The following is a 21,394-nucleotide window of genomic DNA, read 5'->3' as shown; positions in this document are numbered from 1 at the left end:
ATGCGAGGCTGCTTTTTCTTTTTGATTGTTTTTGTTTTGAATACCCGAAATACTGTGTCAGAAATGTTCCACTGTCCCTGGGGAGATACAGGTAGTGTGACTTAGTGCTTCTTTTATCCAAAAGATGAAAAGTTAGACTGCAGCAAAATGCTCTGTGCATTTTGCTGAATACTTTATCCTTGCATAATAAAATAATTCCAAAATTACTTAAGCATTATTTGAGCCATTGAGGTACATTGATCTTGTTAGGTTGATTCAGTTGAAATGTCATTTTATTGCCCTGATGGCTATCTGTACCTCTCTGTTCTACATAAATCCCACTATCCTCCATTTTTATCCAATCAAGAAACTGAGGCGCCATTTCAAATGTTGTGGGGTTTTTTTCATTTCTTTTTGCAACTGAACATTGTTTATTGTTCCAGTATAATGGAATTCAGAATGATGAAATGTATCTTTCTCACAAAATACATAGATATAAATATATAGATAGATCTCAAAGTAGGTAGTAATGTAATGATGGGCCTTTAGGATCCCACTATAATGAGGAAATGCTGAAGGTGATCTTGGGCCAAATTTAATGCTGTAGTAATTGAATCTTTACAGGGGAAAGGTGAGCTGGGCAAATGTGGTGATGCTTTGAAAATTTCAAGGAACATGTAGGTGTGCATTGGAGAATTAAGCCTGAAACCAAGTGGCTGCATTTAAAGGCATTTTTGCCATTGATGGTATTAGAATATCAGCAGGTCTATACTAGCAGGCATCTAATAGCTAAGTAGCAGCTGTATTTTCCCTTTACCTCCAGCTCTAAATGCAGCTGAGTACCTACCACACCCTGTTAGTATTTTTCAACAGGGCTGAATGCAATTTATTAAATAAATCTAAGGCACTGCCTCCTTAAAATTAACATAGGCAACTGAATTGAGGGCCGTTTCTAGAACTATTTACAAAGTTAACCTTCTGAAAACTCATTTGTATTTCAACTCCGTATTTATGCTTCCAGCCCCCTGAAGTAAGTAAGCCAAATCTATTGCATTCATTTTTGTTCTTTATAAAGTACACCATTTGATTAATAAAATTCATGAAACACACTCAGTTTAATGTACATAACTGTTCCAGAATATTTTTGGTAAAGACTGATTCCATGACAAACAGGTTGTGTACTACAGCCTTTAAATGGTTAAAAATGTGTTTGCTCATGGAAGGTTTTTTTTGGTTCAAGTAGATCGTTAGAGTTTTTAAAATGTTTGCTACTTGCAAAAGGTATCTCAGATATTACCTGTTCAGGAATGAAGCCTATTGCACCAAGGATCAAGAACAGAGAGAGGTTTCTTATTTCATTCTGATGTAATGTAATGTAATGTATATGGTATAGTATCTAAAATAAGTATAGTTCTGATAGAATACATTCAAACTGGGACCCATAAATATTAGAGACCGTAGTTAAGAACTTACATGACTGTTTTAAATACTATTGATTTAAACTACTGGCTAGTTTTTATGAATCAAAGTGTAATTTCCAAGCTTTGGCTATATTTCTCAGTGCTAGAGCACTCTCTCCTGTGTGCCTTTAGCAGCTTTCCAGACATTCAGCACAGGATTAAATGATAGTAGTTACAATGATCAATAGGTTAAGACCATTACAATCACTCTTGCTGCTAATGACCTCAGTAGTAATGGGTAATAAAGTGTGGGCTATAATAGCCTATTGCTGCTACTGCATGCCCTTCGAATCTTAGTATTACTAGGGACTAGTTACATGAAGGAGTTGAAAATGTAAGAAGAGAGTGGATATATAGCCCATAATTCTTAATTTCTTGCTAACCTCTCGGTTCTAACACACACACTTACTAGATTCTGGTCCATATGAGTGTGTGTCCTAACTTTCTGAAGCAGGATCTGAGTTAAAGCTCTCTTCTGATCTTTACTACATAGGGAAAGTATAGTTTGGCATTCAGTAGACTAAATTGTTGAGAATACAAATGTCATTTTGACTAAGCAGAACTGATTGTGGCAAATGCTTTCCAGGAAAGAACATGGATGCTTGTGCAAATGAATCCTACAATGAAAAATTGCTTTCTCTTAGCTTCCAATATAAACTAAATTGTGTACCATGTCTAGTTGTTTATAATGATAAACTCAATTTATATTGTAGTGCATCATGTACAGTATCTCTGTAGCCCTTACAACAACCCTGTAAGAGGTTGGAAATATTATCCCCATTTTGTAGATGCACTGTGAAGAAGCATAAGAGGTTTAGGATGAAAGATTGTATGTATCTGTCTATCCTATTTTTATACTGCCTGATATGTACATCTCTAGGGGTTGTACAAAACTTAAAACACAATATAAAAGACTAAAAACAGTTAGAATTCCACAAAACACAATAAAAACCATCTCATAAGATAAAACAAGTTATTAAAATTAATTTAAATTAAAAGCCTGCAAAAATAGGTGCATCTTGAGGGTCTTCCCTAAAAGCAAACAGAAGGAGTTGCTCTTATTTTAACAGGGAGCATATTGCAAAGCCCCAGGGCAGCCACAGAGAAGACTGGGTCCCCAAATCGCCACCAAATGAGGAACATAGGAAGCTGCCATATACTGAGTCAGACCATTGGTCTATCTAGCTCAGTATTGTCTTCACAGACTGGCAGTGGCTTCTCCAAGGTTGCAGGCAGGAATCTCTCTCAGCCCTATCTTGGAGAAGCCAGAGAGGGAACTTGGAGCCTAGATGCTCTTCCCAGAGTGGCTCCATCCCCTGAGGGGAATATCTTACAGTGCTCACACTTCTAGTCTCCCTTTCAAATGCAACCAGGGCAGACCCTGCTTAGCTAAGGGGACAGGTTATGCTTGCTACCACAAGACCAGATCTCCTCTCCTTGGCAGCAACCATAACCGGACCTCTCTAGAAGATCGTGACAGGGTTCATGAAAAAGAAGGTGCTCGCCTAAATACCCTGGGCCCAAGCCATTAAGGGCATTATATATAATAATGACCAGCACTTTGTATTTCACTCAGAAACATGTCAGCAGTCAGTACAGTTCTTTTAAAACTGTTATGTGATCCCTTCAGGCTGCCTCATTTTGTGCCAATGTTAGTTTCTGGACTATATCCAAAGGCAGTCCCACGTAGAGTGCATGACAGTAGTTGGGCCTAGAGGTTACCAGCATATGTACCATTGTTCTAAGGTCATTTACCTCCAGAAATTGACATAGCTGGCGTACCAGCCAAAGCTTATAAAAAGCACTCCTGGGCACTACCTAGAATATGATGGCTTCCCCAAGAACACCTAGTGAGTTCATGGGAGAGGTGAGATTTGAATGGTTATTTAAAGCCCAGTCTCTTGGCCACAGTGCCCCACTAGCAGGACATGACTATAGGCACTGTCAGAGCTTCCAGCATTTCACCTATTTGCTGCCTCTGCCTTGGGAGCAAATAATATGGGATTCTTCTTCCCTTCTTTCCCTTTTCTTACTGAAAAAGCAGCCATAGTGAAGGGCCTATTGGAAGCAGAGGTTGCTTAACCCTCTCCCTTTGGAAACTACCCAAAACGCCTTTCTTCTGACACACTTATTTCTGCAGGGGCAAATATGTTGAGTTCTTCCCCAGCTGGAAAAGGTGAGTGAGAGAGAGAGAGGGCATGCATGGAAAAAAAAGTATGAAGTTAAGCGGCCCCCTCCACCACAAGGCCTTCACTGTCCATTTCAGAATTCCATGGGCACTTTTGATGTTAAAATATGCAAATGTTTGGGGGAAGAATCCTTCAAGGCCTATAGTGTGTAGTTTGGCCCCTAGTTATTATAAACTTGACTAGAACATATTTTGGTTTTTCATTAACCAATATTGGCACAGAAAACACAAACATGTATTTGCGTTCATATTAACGGAATCAACTTTTAATAAAAGATAGCATAACCCTCAAGGCGAAGTTAACAACAAGCCTGTGCACACGGCCGTGCTAGAGGGAGGGCAGGTGGGTGCGGGGGAAGGCAGGGAATTCTGCTGGGAGTGCAGCTCACGCTCTGGATAGCCCACAATACACTGCCTGACAAGCACAGTGCTTTGGAGGATGCTACCATGAATGGCCTCTCCAGGTCTCCAATTCTTTACGTGCTCAGGCTTCAAGCAGCCTGAGTGCACACAACCCCGGCGCCAGGGTTAAGGGCATACTCGGTTAAAGGCCAGGGTAAAAAGTAGGTTTAGGCAGGCAGGCAGCACCAGGATCGGTGCAGATCCCAGTGCTGCACGCGAGCAGCCTAATCCAGGCTGGGCTGCCCAAGCCTGGGTTAGGCTGCTCATGTGAACAGGCTTAAATTTTTGGTTGTAAATGATTCAGATGTTTAGATAAATGTCCAGTTAAACAGGAGCCATGTGCTAGTCACTTTAATCTGTGTGATGCTCTTAATTATATGGGGAGGTTGTAGTCTATATGTCTATGTGATTGTTCAGAGTTTCTATCCCTCTACATTTGCCTCTAGAATTGGAGGTAGAGGAAGGGTGCTGAGTTTATCCAAGAGGTCAGGAGTCGACAAGCATCTACCTTTCCACACACATTTTAAACACGGCAGCCTGATGCTGGGTTGTTTTCAGCCACTCTGTGTGATAGTGGAATGAAACTTTTGCAATCTCTCCAATTATCTCTCCGATCTCATCAATTATCAATATTGGTGCTGACTGATGCCTTTCAGCATTTGCCACTGGTATTTAGCCTTCTGCACCCACTGATGAACTAAACTTGCATCACCATGTAATAACACAGGCTTGGAACTATATCCTGCTTCCAGCAAAGGTCTGTAAGAGTTTAGTATTAGCTAATTGTAATTTTTTGCTAGTTACAGCTATTATTCTTTCAGCAAAAAAGCCATGTTATAAGACACTGATAACAATGAATTAACGGCAGGCATAGCTGGATCTCTACTACTTTGGGGATGCAGGCGTAACACAAATAATAATCTTGGAAAGGAGGTATGTCGAGGGCCAGGATTTCAAGTGGTTCCAGACTTCTGCAAGTCTTTCCACCACCACCACCCCGCCTAGGTTTGAGTGCTGCGATAGTTCTGTGACTGTGCTTTTACATATCTTGCAACTAAGAGGGAGGCTTTGCCTTGGTCTCTGCTCCAAATTACTTTGGGTTATCCTGACATGTAGCACAATGCAAATTCAGAATGACAATGCTGCTGGAAACTCTTGGTCTGAGTCTCTACTGTTATGTTAATGAAGTGACAAAGAAGTGTAACAGTTTCTCTTTACTCTTGCAACAACTGCCTTCAGAAGGGTCTCTGACATATGCACATAAAGGTACACAACAACATTGGAGGGTGTTCACTGTACCTGAATCTGACCTTCAGGAACCATTTTTAGTTCATCAAAATTAGTGGTGCTGAGAAATCAGGACATCAGTGCATAATGACTGTGAAATTAGGAATAAGAATTTGCTATGCAAATGACAGGACAAATCATGTGAAAAAGTCAAGATAAACTGCATATTAAGACATTATGTTACATAAAATTAATACTGCATCTCTTTCTTGCTTACAACTCTCCTGAAATATTTTTTTAAATCCTTTTATCTCCTGATCAGCTATTGTCTGCTGATTTTTAAAAGGTGGTGCATAAAAATGTGAAAAACATGTTATTACCTTTTATTGTAATACATGAGATGACAGCAGATCCTTTTTAACAAAGTATATCCTTTACTGCTCCTAGTTCTGTGCTGTCACCTATTTGAGCTGAAACTAAAGAAAAGTAAGGTGCTTAAATATTACTATTCAAAGTCGTGAGGATTTTTTTTTTTGTCTTTCCCTCCTCTATTGTAATTCCACCCCCCTTCTTTTTTCTCCCCCACCCCACTTGCTCTCTTTTTTCTGGTGGGGTTCCTCGGGAAATAGTCTTGTTGCATTACCGGAACTGACAAAATGGTTCTCATGTAGTCTGCAAATTAAACACAAGTGCAGTGATTATTTTGAATAGCTAAATTACATTCTAGAAAGCTTGCAGAATTCAAAGCATTGTCATTAGGTATCCGCTTGAATACAATTTGTGTAACCTTGGCCAAGACAGCCTGTCATTTTAATGTCAGTGTTTTATCTGAACAAGACATCATCCTTTCAGATACAGTGTACAGGTTCCTTGCAAAGATGCCCGTGCAGAAACGTGTTAACAGTTGCAAATGTGAAATGCTATCAAGTTCATCACTGTAGCTGTTTGTCACTGAAATGTCATGGAAAGCGGCTTTTAATGGTATCTCACATAATACGAAAGAATTGAAGCCATCTGTATGCTGGCTGAATATGGAATGGTAGAGACATCATTGTAGGGACTCCGCTGCTAAAATTGCTTGGGAACAAGGTGCGGCTTTTGATTTTGCAGATATTGCATTCATTTGCTTCAAATCATTACATTCAAACTCCCCAATGGTTGCTTTTGAAGGGTTTTGCTTATTAATTAATGTGAAATTTGTTAGAATTGATAGTTGCCTCTAGAAGGCACACAAATTAACCGTTCAATTTTCGCAGAAATAATTCCTCTTGCAAAAACTGTGTGGTTGGGGGGGAGGGGAATGAAACACACTTTGAAGATGCAATTGATTCGTGGTTTTTTTATTCCTGTGAACCAAATGACAAGATTACTTTAAAGTATAACCAAGGGTGAGAGAAGTAAAGGATGAGGGGAGAACGCTTGGGATCACTTAAGTGAACCAACTGAACAATCTTCAATGTCTAGAGAGAATAAAGAGATGCTTGTTTTAAAAAGGTGGGGGGGACTTGGAGAAAGGCATGTTGAGGTGCTTGCTATTTACACTCTCTTAATGCTTTAGGTTCCAGTGTCAGTGGCTATGATGACACCTCAAGTTATCACTCCCCAGCAAATGCAGCAGATCCTCCAGCAGCAAGTGCTAACTCCACAGCAACTTCAGGTCCTGCTCCAGCAACAGCAGGCACTCATGCTTCAGCAGGTAACTTGTTTCTTTTGCAATCTTAAGCTGATTGCTGGAGTAGCTTCTTACTGCCAATTCCAATGTAATGATTTCCCTCCACCTGAGAACGTCTGCATGTATTAGACATTTTAGTATAACTTTTCATAATTTGCTACAGACATTTTTTCTATAGGAATAACGTTATGTTGGTATTGGCCTCTGTGCTAACTGCAGTGCCACAAATATGGTATATTACACTCACAGACTTAGACATGACTGTGCAAATCACTCTCTTAATTGTATGTGCAAAAGTATAAGGACAGGATCCATAAACTCCATCCCTAAAAGCCCTTTTTGTAAGTTGCATTGCAAACAAATGGACTGTTCAAGGGCCTGTAGTCCCAAGACTTTGGGGCCTCATAATGGTTATTTCTTCCTTGAGGTGAGCATTACAAGTCTCCAAACCTTGTTTCCACTGAACCCAGCAAGCTTCAGTGGCATTTCTAGAGTGCTGCACTTGTACCAGAGAGCCTTGGGTTCAAATCCTCACTCAAACGCAAAGTTTACTTGGTACTTTAGGTGAGGTTGAAAGACCAAGAGTGAACCATTTGAAAGCATTCTTACAAGGAGAGGAGAATACTATGTGTGTTGTCCCGATCTAACCGGAGAACGATTTTCCTTGAGATAATTATTTTATAAACTCGGTGTAGTTGCCACCTGTACGGATGTGCAGACCCAGTTCGATCACAAATCGGGCTGCTTTGATCACGAACTGATTCATCAAACCGATGACTTAGCCATTCAGTTCAACCAAACTGGCTCATGAACCCGTAGCAAACAGATCCAAATTCGGACCAAACTATGGCAAATGGTCCATGCACACCACTAGCCACCTGTTCACAGTTACTTTACAAACAGGCTACAGTGCTCATTTTAATGTGTTACTTCTAACATTGTCTCACAAGTGGGCTTGTAGGTAATTGTTGGTAAGCAAAGCAGTTATTACCTGGCACAGCAGCCGAGAGGCCAAAGATAAAATGTGCACAAGCCTTGGGGTATCAGTTGAAACATGCTAGATTTTTAAAGTCTCTGACATATGCTGTGGATAATATTGGTCTTCTCCAGCTGTGAATTAACCCCCCCCCACACACACACACGGCATAGACGTTTACGCATCCTGATGAGCTGTGCAGGGTTAATTCATTAATGCTTCAGCAATGCCAAAGTCCACTGCAAGATGACCTTGTGTACGGTGCCTTGCAAGTCACTCGCTCACTCATTCATTGAATGGAAGCCTCAAACAAGCAATCTATCTGAAGAGATTGGGCAAGGTGGGTGGGAGCAGGGAGGTTGTGGCTGTCCTAAACAACATTTAATACAATACAATATGATGATGATCTAGAAAGCATGTATATGTTTCAAATAGAAATTCACCAGACTCTCCCAGCAAGGGCATTTTGGCTTTGTTGTTCCAATCAAAGGTCATTCCTTGCCTTATTTTAATTAGTTTGTGTAGAAAATGGTATGTTTTTCATCAGTTCATTTTGGAGATTACTTTTCAAACGATAATGCCAAGAATAGTCAGTGTGCACTGAATTTATTGTCGAGTTTCAAACTAAAGGTCAGACCATTACAGATAAAAGGATGCTATTTTTCAAATCGCAGTTTGTGTAGTACACCAAAAGGGAACCCTGAATTGGCTATCCCACTTTGTTTTACTTAACCCTCTCTCTCTCTCTCTCTCTCTCTCTCTCTCTCTCTCTCTCTCTCTCTCTCTCTCTCTCTCTCTCTCCCTCTCCCTCACTCCCTCTCCCACCCCCACCCCTTTTCCTTTGTAGCAGCAGCTTCAAGAATTTTATAAGAAACAACAGGAACAGTTGCAGCTTCAACTTTTACAGCAACAACATGCTGGAAAACAGCCTAAAGAGGTATTGCGAAACCCATTTTTAACTTTCAGACCGTAGATCCCATAGAAAAGTATAGAAACTGTAAAACTGCCATTCATCATATAAATGTTTGCATAAACTGAGCAGAATCAGTTTTTAAGTTTAGAATTGACATGTATTCTCTTTATTTCTTGTTCTTCTGTTTTACTTTCTACAACATGTTTCTATATTGTATTAAATCTTCTTTTCCTTTTTTGTAGAAGGCTGGTGGTTTGTGCCCATATAGAACGCTTTATGAAAGTTGCTCACTTGAAATATGTGACTGTCCAATAATCTGTCCTTTTCAAACATGGCATAATGCGAAACTCCAGTTACATATTTACATGGTTTTGAGGGTTGTGCACACATTTGCCCTGATCCAGCTCCAACATGCTTATGTCTAGCTGGTGCAGAGCTATATTTACAAAATGATGCTATGCACCCTAGCCTGATTTAGCATCTGGGGCCATATGCCTCAGATGCTAAACCTGGTAAACAAAGTAGGAGTCCTTCCCCTTAACCATTCAGGAGAAAGAGCAGAAGACTTGATTCAGTTCTCCATATCCCTTTCTCTTCCAAGCAACTGGTGGATGAGTTCCAGTTGTTTACCAAGGTACCGGCACATATGTACAACCCGGACTTCTGTACACAACCTCTGTTGTATTTAGGCCATTGGGTGTGGTCTAAAGAAAGTTTGATATGCTTAAGGGAGGCTTTACACATTAAAACTTTATATGATGATGCTTGTCCAAGTAACTAGACATTTGAGAGAAACTTGGCAGGATTAAGGGTAAGAGCATTGTACTTGCTTTCCCTATACTTTTCCTCTGCCAGACTTGCCCCAATTACATATTCTACTCTACCTTCTCCCATGCTTTGCAAAGTCAAAAAAGACGAGAAGAACAGAATGGAAGAAGTAATATGGAGGAGTGGAGAGTCATGGGTGCTAGAGTGTGTCTGATGTTATCTTCCCTTCCACACTTCCTTTTGCTTTTGGGATCCTCCTGCGCTTTGTCGCTTTATAAAGGAACAGTATAGAAGTAATAGGGTATTATCAAGGAGACAGCAACAATGGGTGCTAGAGCATCAAGCCCATGCTATCCTCCTCTCTTTCACACTTCCTTTTCCTTTTTGGATCCACAGAGTATGTGGGGGAAGAGGAACAGGCAGCAGCAGCTGGGGCATCATCAAGTAAGGGGAGGCAATGTGTCATTTGACACACCAAGGCACCACGCAAGCGGAGGTGAAGCAGCATTTGAAACGCTGCCTCAAGTTCTTTGAACTCTTGAGATGACATCAACCACGTTATCTCTTGCCCTTTAACATAACGCCTGTCTTCTAGAACAGTGATTTTTAAACTCTGTTCTAGGAAATCCTTTGTTTTCTTGGAAGTTTATCAGGTGTTTGTCTGCAAGATCAGTAATTAAGGACAAGCTTCCCTGAAAGACAGCTTGTATACCATAAATGATCCTCTTTTGGAATATGCATCTGCAGGGTGTGTGTCTGTCTGTCTGCTAGTATGCACTCTCACTTCATGCAGGGCAACAGTAATGTCCAATTGGTCTGGCCTGTAGTCTTTATGAACTGATTGTGCACCGTATAACACGTGTATAATCTTCTAAAATATACAGGGTCCTACGGTAGATAATATGGAAAGGTTCCCTGGTGACAGGACTGTGAAAAATAGAACTACAGTTCTAGAACTAAAACCTGAGTTTGAGGTAATTTAATATAGGAAGAGATACTTCTTGGGAGTGGGGTGGCTTCAGGAGTGGATTTTATCTTTTGTACAACATGTACAGATGGACATAACCCACCAGCCTAACATAAAGGCTGTAAATGTGGAGCCCTAGCCCTTTCATCTTCTATGAGATATAAGAAAGCTAACATGGTTTAAGAAGTGCATCACTAATTAGCAAAATTCAAGATGGAAAGTGTTGATTGAAAGATGTTCATTTTGCACTTAAAGGATTGCAGCACTTACAAGACTACTGTGCGGTCTCTTCTAAATCAATTCATCACAGATACTCTGTTCAACACTGATTATTTTTACCAAATGCTCTCCACTGTGATGGCTTTGTAAACTTTGTATCTTACTAACTTATTTGTGGATTTGTCTTCTAACTTGAAGACAACAGATATGTCTCCTAGAGGAGACATAGTAGGTCATGGAAAATCCTGTTGGTGTTTTTCCATGACATGATTGCTGCTGGAGGACACTATCTGGCAAGTTGTTCCTTGTTACAAGATGCTGTGTGACTCCTCAGAGCTGATTGTGGTCCTGTGTTGGTGTGGTAGTTGTGCAGTGTTTTGCAGAGCACATGTTTCAGAATGGGCTCAACCTTAACCACCATCATGCCTCCCCCCACCCCACTTGTGGAAAACCAAGTTTTAAGTTGAGTGTGAATTCTTACAGTGGAGTTATGAAAATGGGGGGGGGGGGAGTTTATAATGGAAAACGCTGACACGAACCTTAACTATAGCCCGCTAACGGGCGCTGCTATAATAAAAAAGGGAACAGATTAAAAAATGTCTAAAATGTAAATCTAAAGGACTAACAGTAATTAAAATGGAAATGGCACAGGGAGGGAAGGCATGTAATTGTGAGATATCACTGTGCAGAATGCTCTCAGCTTTGTTTTGCTGGCTGTTTTTCTAATTCAGTAGGGCTTACTCATCAGTGGCAGTTCAATGCGCGTTAATGACTCTGGGATGCAGGCATCACTCTGGACAAAGAAATGATTATTGTGCGGTCAAAAGAAGTTCAAAGACAAGAAGGGAATTTCAGTTTTTCCCTTAGAGATCCACATTCAAGAGCATATAAATTAAGCCAAATGTTAAAAACCACAGTCTGAAAGCTGACTTCAAAGTCACAACTCTCTAATTAATGAACTGCGAGCTTCAGTTTGGACAAGTCGTGGTTTGATGCGCCCATAAATCAACATGACAGGTCTGTTTCACAGTCTCAGACAGTGCTTGTCATTGAGTCGCATCAGATGTAAACACAGCAGAAAAAAAGAGGGAATATGAAGGAGGTGCAATTGATCAACAGAATTGGTAAAAACCCACTTTTGAAGCACATTATGCATGATCACAGGAAATGGCTATAGCCTCAAGAGGCTTTCTCCTTCTGCTGTTGCTTTTTTGAATCAGATTTCTAACAACCTTCAAAAGGGAGAATAAGAATTATGGAGCTTCTCCCCTGTGGCTGCCAGGCAATAACCCCCTGTTGTTATTTTGTGCTTCTTTCTTTTCAAAGGCGTCAAATTTTAGTTTTTTAAAGATCTTTAACTCTATATTTGAAGACAAACAATAAAGGGCTGCCACTGTCATTCTTATCAGTTACCAGGGATTGTATTTTTTTCTTTCTGTTGCCACTTCTTATTAACCTCTTATTTGGTCTATTAGACATAGTTTTGAATGCAAGCCTACATGCTGGGAGAACATGAAAGTTCAGATGAGCTCAGAGGGCAGATAAAGAAATTTGAAGGGGAAAGTTACACAGCAGAATGAACGATAAAAGTTAACTCTTCTAAATTGCTGTTGTCAGACAGGAGAGCGTCTCTGACACAAAGATGATGGCTCAAAAAAGGAGGAGAAAATACTTTGTGTGTTAAAAAGGCAAGAGTGGAAGTTGGACAATGTGATGGCATTCCAATATCTAATATAACTGATTTACTGCAGTCACATGGCTAATGTTGCAGAATCCAAAGTTACAATTTTAAAAAACCCCTTCCTTTAAAAGAAATCGTTTTATTATAACTTTATAGATGCAAGGAAAACAAGGGGCAAGAGCCCTTTGCTTTTAGCTTATGTATTGTGTGTGTGTGTGTGTGTGTGTTTTTTTTTTTAATAACCAGATTATTTTACTGCTTTGGAACAATTAATCCTACAGGTTTTTCATACCTGTCTTTGAGCGTATTCTTGCTAAACTAGTATGCAGTGCATGCGTGTATACAGCATGCATGTGATCAAAATTAAATAGTCACATGATAACAGTTTTGTGATGTGAACTGGTGGCTCTGATTTTAACAAGTGTTAAATTTAATGCAGCAGAGAAATGTATGATTATTTACTATACACATACCATTGTTAGCTCACAGTTTTGTAGGATCATCTGAAAACTGATGAGTAATGTGCAAGCTGTAGAGCTTTGTTCTGAACAAGTGCACTGTATATATAATTCTATTTTTCTTGAATTTATTGTAAGAAAGATGGAGGAGAATTTTACTGCAAAATGGAGAACATGCTTATTTCCAATTTTTTTTTAAAAAAAATTTTTTTTGTTAAAGCCAGAGGTCAAGGCTGTAACTTGCTGGGTACTATGCTCTGTTTGTGTGTTGATCTTATTTTTTAAAAGTCCCATTACACTTATTAGATTTGCTTGTATTTGATGGAACTGTCCTGGGAAAGAGATGATGGAAGGAATTCTAAATAAAGGTAGAAAATATTCCCCAACCCCACCCTGCTTTTTTTTTTTTTTTTACATTGAAGTTGAGCTAAGTAGATTGCTTTGTTAAAAGGCCGTTTGTCCTCCAGTAGTTATGACAATTTATGTTAGGCAGTAGGGAGTAACCCAAGAAAGGAAAACAGACCTTTGACAGCAGCTTCAGGGAGGGGATCAAAAATGCAAGTTTTATCAGGATATTTCAGCATTTTAACAACTGACTACTGACCTGACAACAGGACTGCACCGAGACCTTTTTTGTATGCATTCAATTGTGAGAAGTAAACAAACTGCCTTGTATCCTGTGTTTGGTAACTGGGTGGGGAGCACGGTTTGGCAACGTGCATTGCTTTTAAGTTCTTTCTTGGACAATGGGCTCATATACTTTTTTATCCTGGCTTTTTAAATGGAGAAAGAACTTTCATAAGCTTTTCCTGGAGGATAGCTGTGAAGACAACAGAACAGGCATCAGTCAACTTATATAAATAAAGCAGGTTTTAAAATATTAACTTGCAAGCAAAGTGGCAAGTTGCTGACATGTCCAAAGCAGGGACGGTTCTTCTACTAAATCATTATTTTTACAAATCCTTTTTCAAAAGGATTAATATCTGAGATGCTGAAGAAATGATTAAACACAGATTTAACTATCCTTGTGATTTATATTAATCCAATAACTAGCAAACCCAAGAACAACTGGATCATTTGGAATATGCTGGTTTAAAGCTGAAATGGCCTGCTTCCGTTTTCAGCTTATTTACATGTTTGTTGTTCTCACTGTAGATTTTCAGACAGAAAATCAATTAACTTAACAGTGGGTGGACTAATATGTCTGAAATTGGTTCCTAATATGATATTGGTAGGAGGCTTTATTTTCCAAATCCCAGTAAAATAGTCAACTTAGCAATTTATAGCAATCACTACTACAGAAAACAACAGCCGGTTTATCATTCTGATTTCTTTCTACCAATGGGCTTTTCACTGCTGCAACTGAACAAGAAGGGCTTTGGTTGGTTTTATGAGCATGAGGAGGGATGAGTGCCATGTCATGGCGTTCCTCTTCCTCCCCACCTGCAACTCCCTACAATTGCAGGAGGCTCCATTCTAATATTGTTGCAACTGGATGGAGAATATTCAAGGGCATTGCATGTCCACATGTCCACTGTTGTGCTCTATTATCTACCACTACCAAACAGATTATTACCATTGTTAGCTCTGAGTCAGGTCCTAGTTACTCTTCTTACACAGAGGCTGCTAAAAACAACAACGAGTTTCTCGCCATGAAGGACTTAACATGTGAACTGGTTCTCAGACCAGTTTTCTTCGATCCTTTCAATGGAACTGTGCAGTTCAGTGGAACTGAGGGGAAAGGAGTGGGTCTCGCTCCCTGCCCCCACTTGTCCATTATTTGTGTGGAGTCAAAGGAATAGAATTAAGTTCTTGAGTGATGCCCATTCACTATCAACGGGTGTATAGAAGACATGGATTGAATCTAGTATAGAGAGGCTAGGAGTTATTTGCAAACTCTTGGCTCATGCGACAGCGTGAAGGAAAAGCATTGCTTCCTTGTGCATTTCTTTGCTTCTTCCATGACTGCAAAATCTTTTCTAGTTTGATTTCACTTTCTTGATCAGGAAGATTGTGTGCTTTGTTGTACTTAATGAATATTTCTTATAAATACATACATTACTACTTTTTCTTAAGGGGAAATTGTTTTAGGGTCCAAATATGTAAACTCCTAAAGGCAAATGCAACATATTGCCAATGGAGTGTGTGTGTGTCCCCACAAAGTTTATACATATTTCTACTTCTAAACAGTCAATTTCATTTCTGCAGATGTTAGCTACAAAAGCATCAAAGACCTGCACCTTGATATGATTCCTAACAGATTAGGGTTATTAGATAACTTCCTTCTATTTATTGTACTAGTGCACTGAATTATCTTTTCTATCATTCAGATAATTACTAAGGAAATCTACATTAACTTTTTGTGTGTGGCTGGCTTAAAGAATTACTAAACACTGGCAAGATGTATTGATATTTTACACAACCAAAATTTTCCTCCTGTCACCATACAGTAAATAAAAAGATATTTATCAAAACTGCAAAGGCTTTTTCATGGGTTTTTAAAGAACAAAGCAAATAAAATACAAGAAGATGAGCAGAACCTAAAGGCGTCCTTAAGTGAAACAAAATTAAGGACTCTAAAGCCTCGAGTACTGTACATATTAAACACTCACATTCAAGTAAGATGTTGTTTGCTAAATTATGAATGTGTGTAATTAAAATCTAGTGGCTGTTTCTATGAAAGATTTACAGTGTTATTTCATCGTTTGTCATGGCTAATTAACAATATTAGATGAAGTTTTTCTTCTTCAAAGGTCTGATCTTTTTCTCATTTATTTATGTCAAAAGTGATAAACAGAGTAGTTAAAAGCTTCTCCGGGTGCAGCAGTGAGAAAAGCAACATGTTCTTTTACACCTCAGAGGTTCATGGTTCAGATCCCAGTAGAGTATAGCAACGTAGACGTCTTCTGAGAGTGAATGAATATTTCTCTCTCTCAGAGCACTGAAGTAAAAAAATCAAATAAATTGAACTGAATAACACAGGAGAGGCACCTGCAGACTGATTGATCACTGGATAGAGTGATCTTGGAAAATGCAATAAATTAACCAATTGGAATCTTAATTGCTGAGACAATTCTTTAATAAGTAAATAGAGCATAGCATGAGGTTATTTTTCATTCCAATTAAGTGTATATATGATATAATGTTGCTTTCTGTGCTGGGCATTTTAAGTCCAAAAGTTCCCCATCTGGCAAATGAGCCAACAATCAGGCTCTGAATGGCAACAATGTCTAGTCACAGGACATGAGAAGTTGCTTTTCTTGTCCACATTAGAAACATGTAACTAGGTGTTGGAGCATCTGTTCTGCATGCAGAAGATCCCATGTACAGTTCCCAGCATTTCCAGGTAGGCCTTGGAAAGACTCCTGCCTCGGAGAGCTGCTACTAGTCAGTGTATGCAATACTGAGCTAGATGGACCAATAGTCTGACTCTGTATAAGGCAGCTTCCAATGTTCCTATATATTTATTCCTATGCATGCAGTATTAGTCTCAGCAGCTAAGTGCTGAGGCAAGGCAACCCACTTTAGACATGAAACTGGGTGTTGGGATATCTCATAGGTAACAGCCTTTTTTCTTTCACATGCCTGGTGTAATATTTAAACTGGGTGTTATTTGTCAAGATAAAGAATTTTTATGAAAGATCCAGCAGCTGGAGTGGGAAATAACCTAATATTCTACTAGCTTGGCCAAGATCAAAAGAGCTATTTTGACCATGGCAGTGAGATTTTCATTCTTGAACAGCAGACATACACCCCGTGTATTTGAAATACTTGAAACGTTCTTGCCTTTCAAAAGCAGCTTGCTATTCTCCAGGGGACTTTGCTGTGCAACAGATACAAACTCAAGTCCCTGGTTGGATACACTAGGACTAGTTGAGACATTCTTGGAATCCACCTTCTTTCCTGCAAATTCTGGATAGCTTTTTAATCACAGCATTCTCCATGGGCCAGTTCGGATGAGACTTTGACCAGTCTACTCCCCACACACACACACACACCCCACAACCATCCTGCTCCCTCTCCTGCTGTGCCATTTCACTTTTCATATTATCTGGAGGGGGGCGGAGTTTGTCTGAACTTCCCCCTCACGGAGTTATGAAAAATTGAATGGTAGGTGGGGTGGGGATATGCATGAATGTGATTATTCATGTCCTCTTCACATTGTGGTGAGACCAGACAGAAGTATCATCCAAACTGACCTCATGTGTCTCTCCATGAAGAAAAAATACTGTAAAATAGGAACTGAGGAATAGCACTGATTGCTACATTAAAAATGCATCTTGTGCCAATGGTTTCTGGTCTGTAGCTTATTAGTACCTTAAATTGTGAGGTTTAAAAACTTAACCAGTTTGGGTTAAAAAACAACAACACCCCAACTTTTCTGCCTAGTTCTCATCCTTCAGCCATATTGCTGTTGCATTTTATACCGTTCAGCCTTTATGTAACAGAGGATGGTAATTTAGCTGTGAAAGCAAATAAATTTTCTGAAAATATTTCCTAGGTAGGACAGCCACTAAAGATAGAATAGGATCAAAATTCAGAAATTAGTAGTGATACAAAACCAGTCAGTGACTTTAGGATTGCTCTACAGTGGGTCTGCATAACTGAAATCCTCACAGATGCTTGACACCCCCGTTTTTAGACTCTCCAGTGGGCAGCAAAATGCAGAGGTGTACTAAATGCCTGGTATGCTGCCAGATATACCTCATAGGAGGTGTTTGGCTTAGCAGTACACAAGTTGTGTTTTATAGGCATTGGTGCTGACAGTACAGTAGGGCCTTCTCTGTGGTGACACCGTCCCTAGCAATTTTGCCTGATGCTGCTATGTATTGTTGCTTGTTTTTAACTGAAAATTTAAGCCACCTTGAAGGCTGCTACGAAGAAAAAGTGAGAGAAGTCTTTTGAATGAATTAGTCTCCTGCTCTTAATCGTCATTGTTCTCTGTGGTGATAGATGAAGGAGAAGCATATAAACACTGAAAAACTCATGTAGTCTGTCTTTTTTTTTTTTTTAACAGCCACAGCAGCAACAGGTGACCTCGCAGCAGTTGGCCTTTCAGCAGCAGCTTTTGCAGATGCAACAACTGCAGCAGCAGCACCTCCTGTCTTTGCAACGCCAAGGTTTGCTAACAATTCAGCCTGGCCAGCCCACCTTGCCGTTGCAGCCCCTTCCTCAAGGTATGTGCAGAGCTTGAGGGCTGCTAATGTGTGAAATGAAGCTCTGACAAGGTTTGAGTGATCTGGCTTTAGTGAATTCAAGGTTTTAGTGAATTCAAGCATTAGAAAGATTGACATTCTTTGGAATGCACTTCTTGCCTTGCATGGTCCTAGTTAACAGACAAAACTCTTGGGGAATTAGGTTTTAGTTGAGTTTTACTGACTGACATCCTGACTAAATTTACTCAAGGGAAGTCCCATTGAAGTTAAAAGGACAAGTTAGGAACATAGGAAACTGCCATATACTGAGTCAGATCATTGGTCTATCTAGCTCAGTATTGTCTTCACAGACAGGCAGCGGCTTCTCCAAGGTTGCAGGCAGGAATCTCTCTCAGCCCTATCTTGGAGAAGCCAGGGAGGGAACTTGAAACCTTCTGCTCTTCCCAGAGCGGCTTCATCCCCTGAGGGGAATATCTCGCAGTGCTCACACATCAAGTCTCCCATTCAAATGCAACCAGGGCAGACCCTGCTTAGCTATGGGGACAAGTCATGCTTGCTACCACAAGACCAGCTCTCCTCCCAAGTTAAGTAAGTTAAACTTACTTAACTTGTTCTAATTTCAGTGGGTGACCCTTTAGTAAATTTAGTTAAGATGTCTATCACTAACTGGATCTTTCTCCCATCCATTGATTTCTACACTTCTGGAGTATGTCAATTCATGTTAGGACATCTTTTGTTCAGACAAGTTGGTAGTTTTAAGTTTGTTATTACACCAACTAAAATGTTACATAGATTAAGATTACTGAGTAACTTGAAAGCTTTCGTAGTCAAAATCTTTAAAAGATTTGGTGCAATAAAAGATAATCACGCTACTTTCTTCATATTTGTTTAGCTGTTTGAAACATAAAACAGGGCTGTGGTGGCTATGTTGGAGTTGTGGCAGCTGAAAAGCGAGGAGAGTTAGAGGGGCAGGCGACCATTCCTTCAATTGCAATTTGCAGGGATGATCTGTATAAATATTGAGGAGAAGTAATGATATGGAACAGCCTTAATATGCCTTATGACAGCAAATGTTTTTTCCTTGCTGGAGTGTTACTTGTTTTTCAGCCAAAACAGTTATCAAAGTGATGTACATGGCAAAAGATGAGAAGATGTTTCCCTTTCCCAAAAGGGCTCAAAATCTAAAAAGAAATGCCAGCAAAAACCACTGGAAGACAGAGGTGCAGATCCTCCCCAAGCATCCCCCCTCCACCCATTTTACTGAACTTCCCCCCATTAAACATAATCTCCCCCCCACAAAAAGTGTCTTTCTCACTCCTGCTAAACCTAGTAACCATATCTTTCTCCCTACAAAACCTAGAAACCAATGACTCCCCCCCCCCGCAAAGGTGTCTTTCCTTTCCACTCTAATGATTTTAGTGAGAGTTGCTCCTCAAGCTTTCCTGCTGTCTCTGCATCCCTGCTGGATGGAGAATCTGGCCTGTAAAATGTATTGTCACTACTATTCAGATACACTTTTCTCCACTTCCCCTAAACATCTGCTAAATTTGTATAGTCACCTCAAATAGTTAGCAGTTGACTAATTTTGTTTAGTCAAAGCTTTAAGGCTTTGTTCTAATGCTCATAGTAAATTTTACTCTCTCCCCAGCCCCAAGTTCATATATGCTGTGGTAACAAAGGTACAGGTGGACCTCAATATTTGTGGGGTTCCGTTCCGTGGCTCTACAGTGGATATCAAAACTGTGAATATTTAATAATTGATACCTATGGGATCACTGGGATTAGGTTCCCAGTCAGCCATTTTTGACCACCTCTGGTCATTTCCAGCCACGCCAACCCATGGATACACAAGATCAACGTGTTGGTTTTTTTGAGTATGCCGAGGTTGGGTGCCATTTCCCCGACTGCAGATAAGCAAAACCACGGATAATGAAATTGGGGATAAGGAGGTCCTCCTGTAATGTCAATTTCATATTCCAGCCATTATTTGATTTATATACCGCCTTTCCTAAAATGCCCCAAGGCAGTTTACACTAAACCCAGAAATACATAACAATTAAAATCAGAAGCCAATTAAAAGCAGATTAAAATTACAATTAAATCTAAATATCATTAAAAGCCAGGCTGAAAAGATGGGTCTTTAAAGCTCTTTTGAAGGCTTCCAGGGAAAACAATCCTCTTATATCCATGGGGAGTACGTTCCACAACCTAGAGACAACACCCGGACAGACCCCTCCTGATGATTTCAGTGAGCCTTGGGGATCATGTAAGGAAAGGCTCTCTTGCAGGTACCCCTGACCTAAGCTATTCAGGGCTTTAGTGGTAATAACAGCACTTGTACTTCGCCTGGGGCTTTTACGAACAGCAGGTTTTACCGCGGGTTTATGGGGAGGCTTTACTGCGAACTCGAAGTTGTCTCATAAAACCAACACAAATAGTGGAATTTTATAACCCCGGATATAAATTGGGTTACACTCTAATGCACAGTGAAAACCCCGAAATGTGTTTGAACTGCTCCCCGATGACTTGCAGGGACTTGGGGGTAAATTTAGCTGATATGTGAATGCATACCCTCCATTCCAGAGGAAATGCAAATTAAAGGGCTTCAAAAGCCCCCTGTGAAAAGCTTCCTGGAAATGTGTCGGCAGCCAGTGCAGCTGTTTAAGAACAGGCATAATATGGTCTCTCTGGTATACTCCGGGATATCCCAATGAGGTGTATAAAAATGACTTTTCTTTGGCTCTGCTTTACCCGCCCTCTATCTTGAATACACTGGCTACCTATTTTCTTGTCAAATGTTTGTTCACTTCTTATTTGCCCTCCAGAATTTCCCCTGAGGTGAGATTTGAGAGCAGTTCTCATTCTCCTGTGTTTCCTCCTCTGTCCTTTCCTCACTCTCCTCATTGTGAAAAGAAAGATAGTTACTGAACTTGAAGAACTTGCATTTACTTGAATATGGGATCTGCCTGCAGTGAAAGCAGCAGAAGAGAGAACACCAGAACCCAAGGTTGCTTCCTATCTCATTCTGGGAATCACATGCCAAATAATGTCTGAAGAAGCCCAAACTCTTAAAGACCGTATGAAAGATATATGATTGATTGTTAAATGTACAGTATTTATAAATCTCTTTTCAACAAAAAAGAGTTTTCAAAATGGTGGTTCTACATTTCAGACTGCTACTTTTCCAAAGAGAAGCTTAAGCCACTTGAAATTTACTTAGTGTCTAGTGTATTAAAGTTACAATATGGAGTCCCACCCCGCAAAAAACACCCAACCCTTGGGAACAAAGTGCAAGAGAAGAGAGAGATATAGATAGATAGATATAGAT

At 39.9% G+C, this 21,394-nt stretch overlaps 1 protein-coding gene across 24 annotated transcripts in view; it reads left to right on the top strand.

Moving 5' to 3' along the window:
* The window catches only part of FOXP1 (forkhead box P1), an 823,426-nt gene that overhangs the window by 676,554 nt on the left and 125,478 nt on the right, over positions 1-21,394 (top strand). For 23 of the 24 annotated variants that reach the window (XM_053290523.1, XM_053290516.1, XM_053290515.1 and 20 more), the window contains 3 exons: positions 6,815-6,952; positions 8,752-8,841; positions 17,928-18,087. In XM_053290523.1, the coding sequence (XP_053146498.1) occupies positions 6,815-6,952; positions 8,752-8,841; positions 17,928-18,087 (388 nt within the window). The remainder of the gene's footprint in view (positions 1-6,814; positions 6,953-8,751; positions 8,842-17,927; positions 18,088-21,394) is intronic. The other variant, XM_053290524.1, reaches the window with a different exon arrangement.

This window comes from Hemicordylus capensis, chromosome 2 (assembly GCF_027244095.1).
Source record: "Hemicordylus capensis ecotype Gifberg chromosome 2, rHemCap1.1.pri, whole genome shotgun sequence".
Lineage (NCBI taxonomy): Eukaryota > Metazoa > Chordata > Lepidosauria > Squamata > Cordylidae > Hemicordylus > Hemicordylus capensis.
The sequence above is the reverse complement of the archived record's forward strand: the minus strand, read 5'-3'. Positions and strand labels throughout refer to the sequence as shown.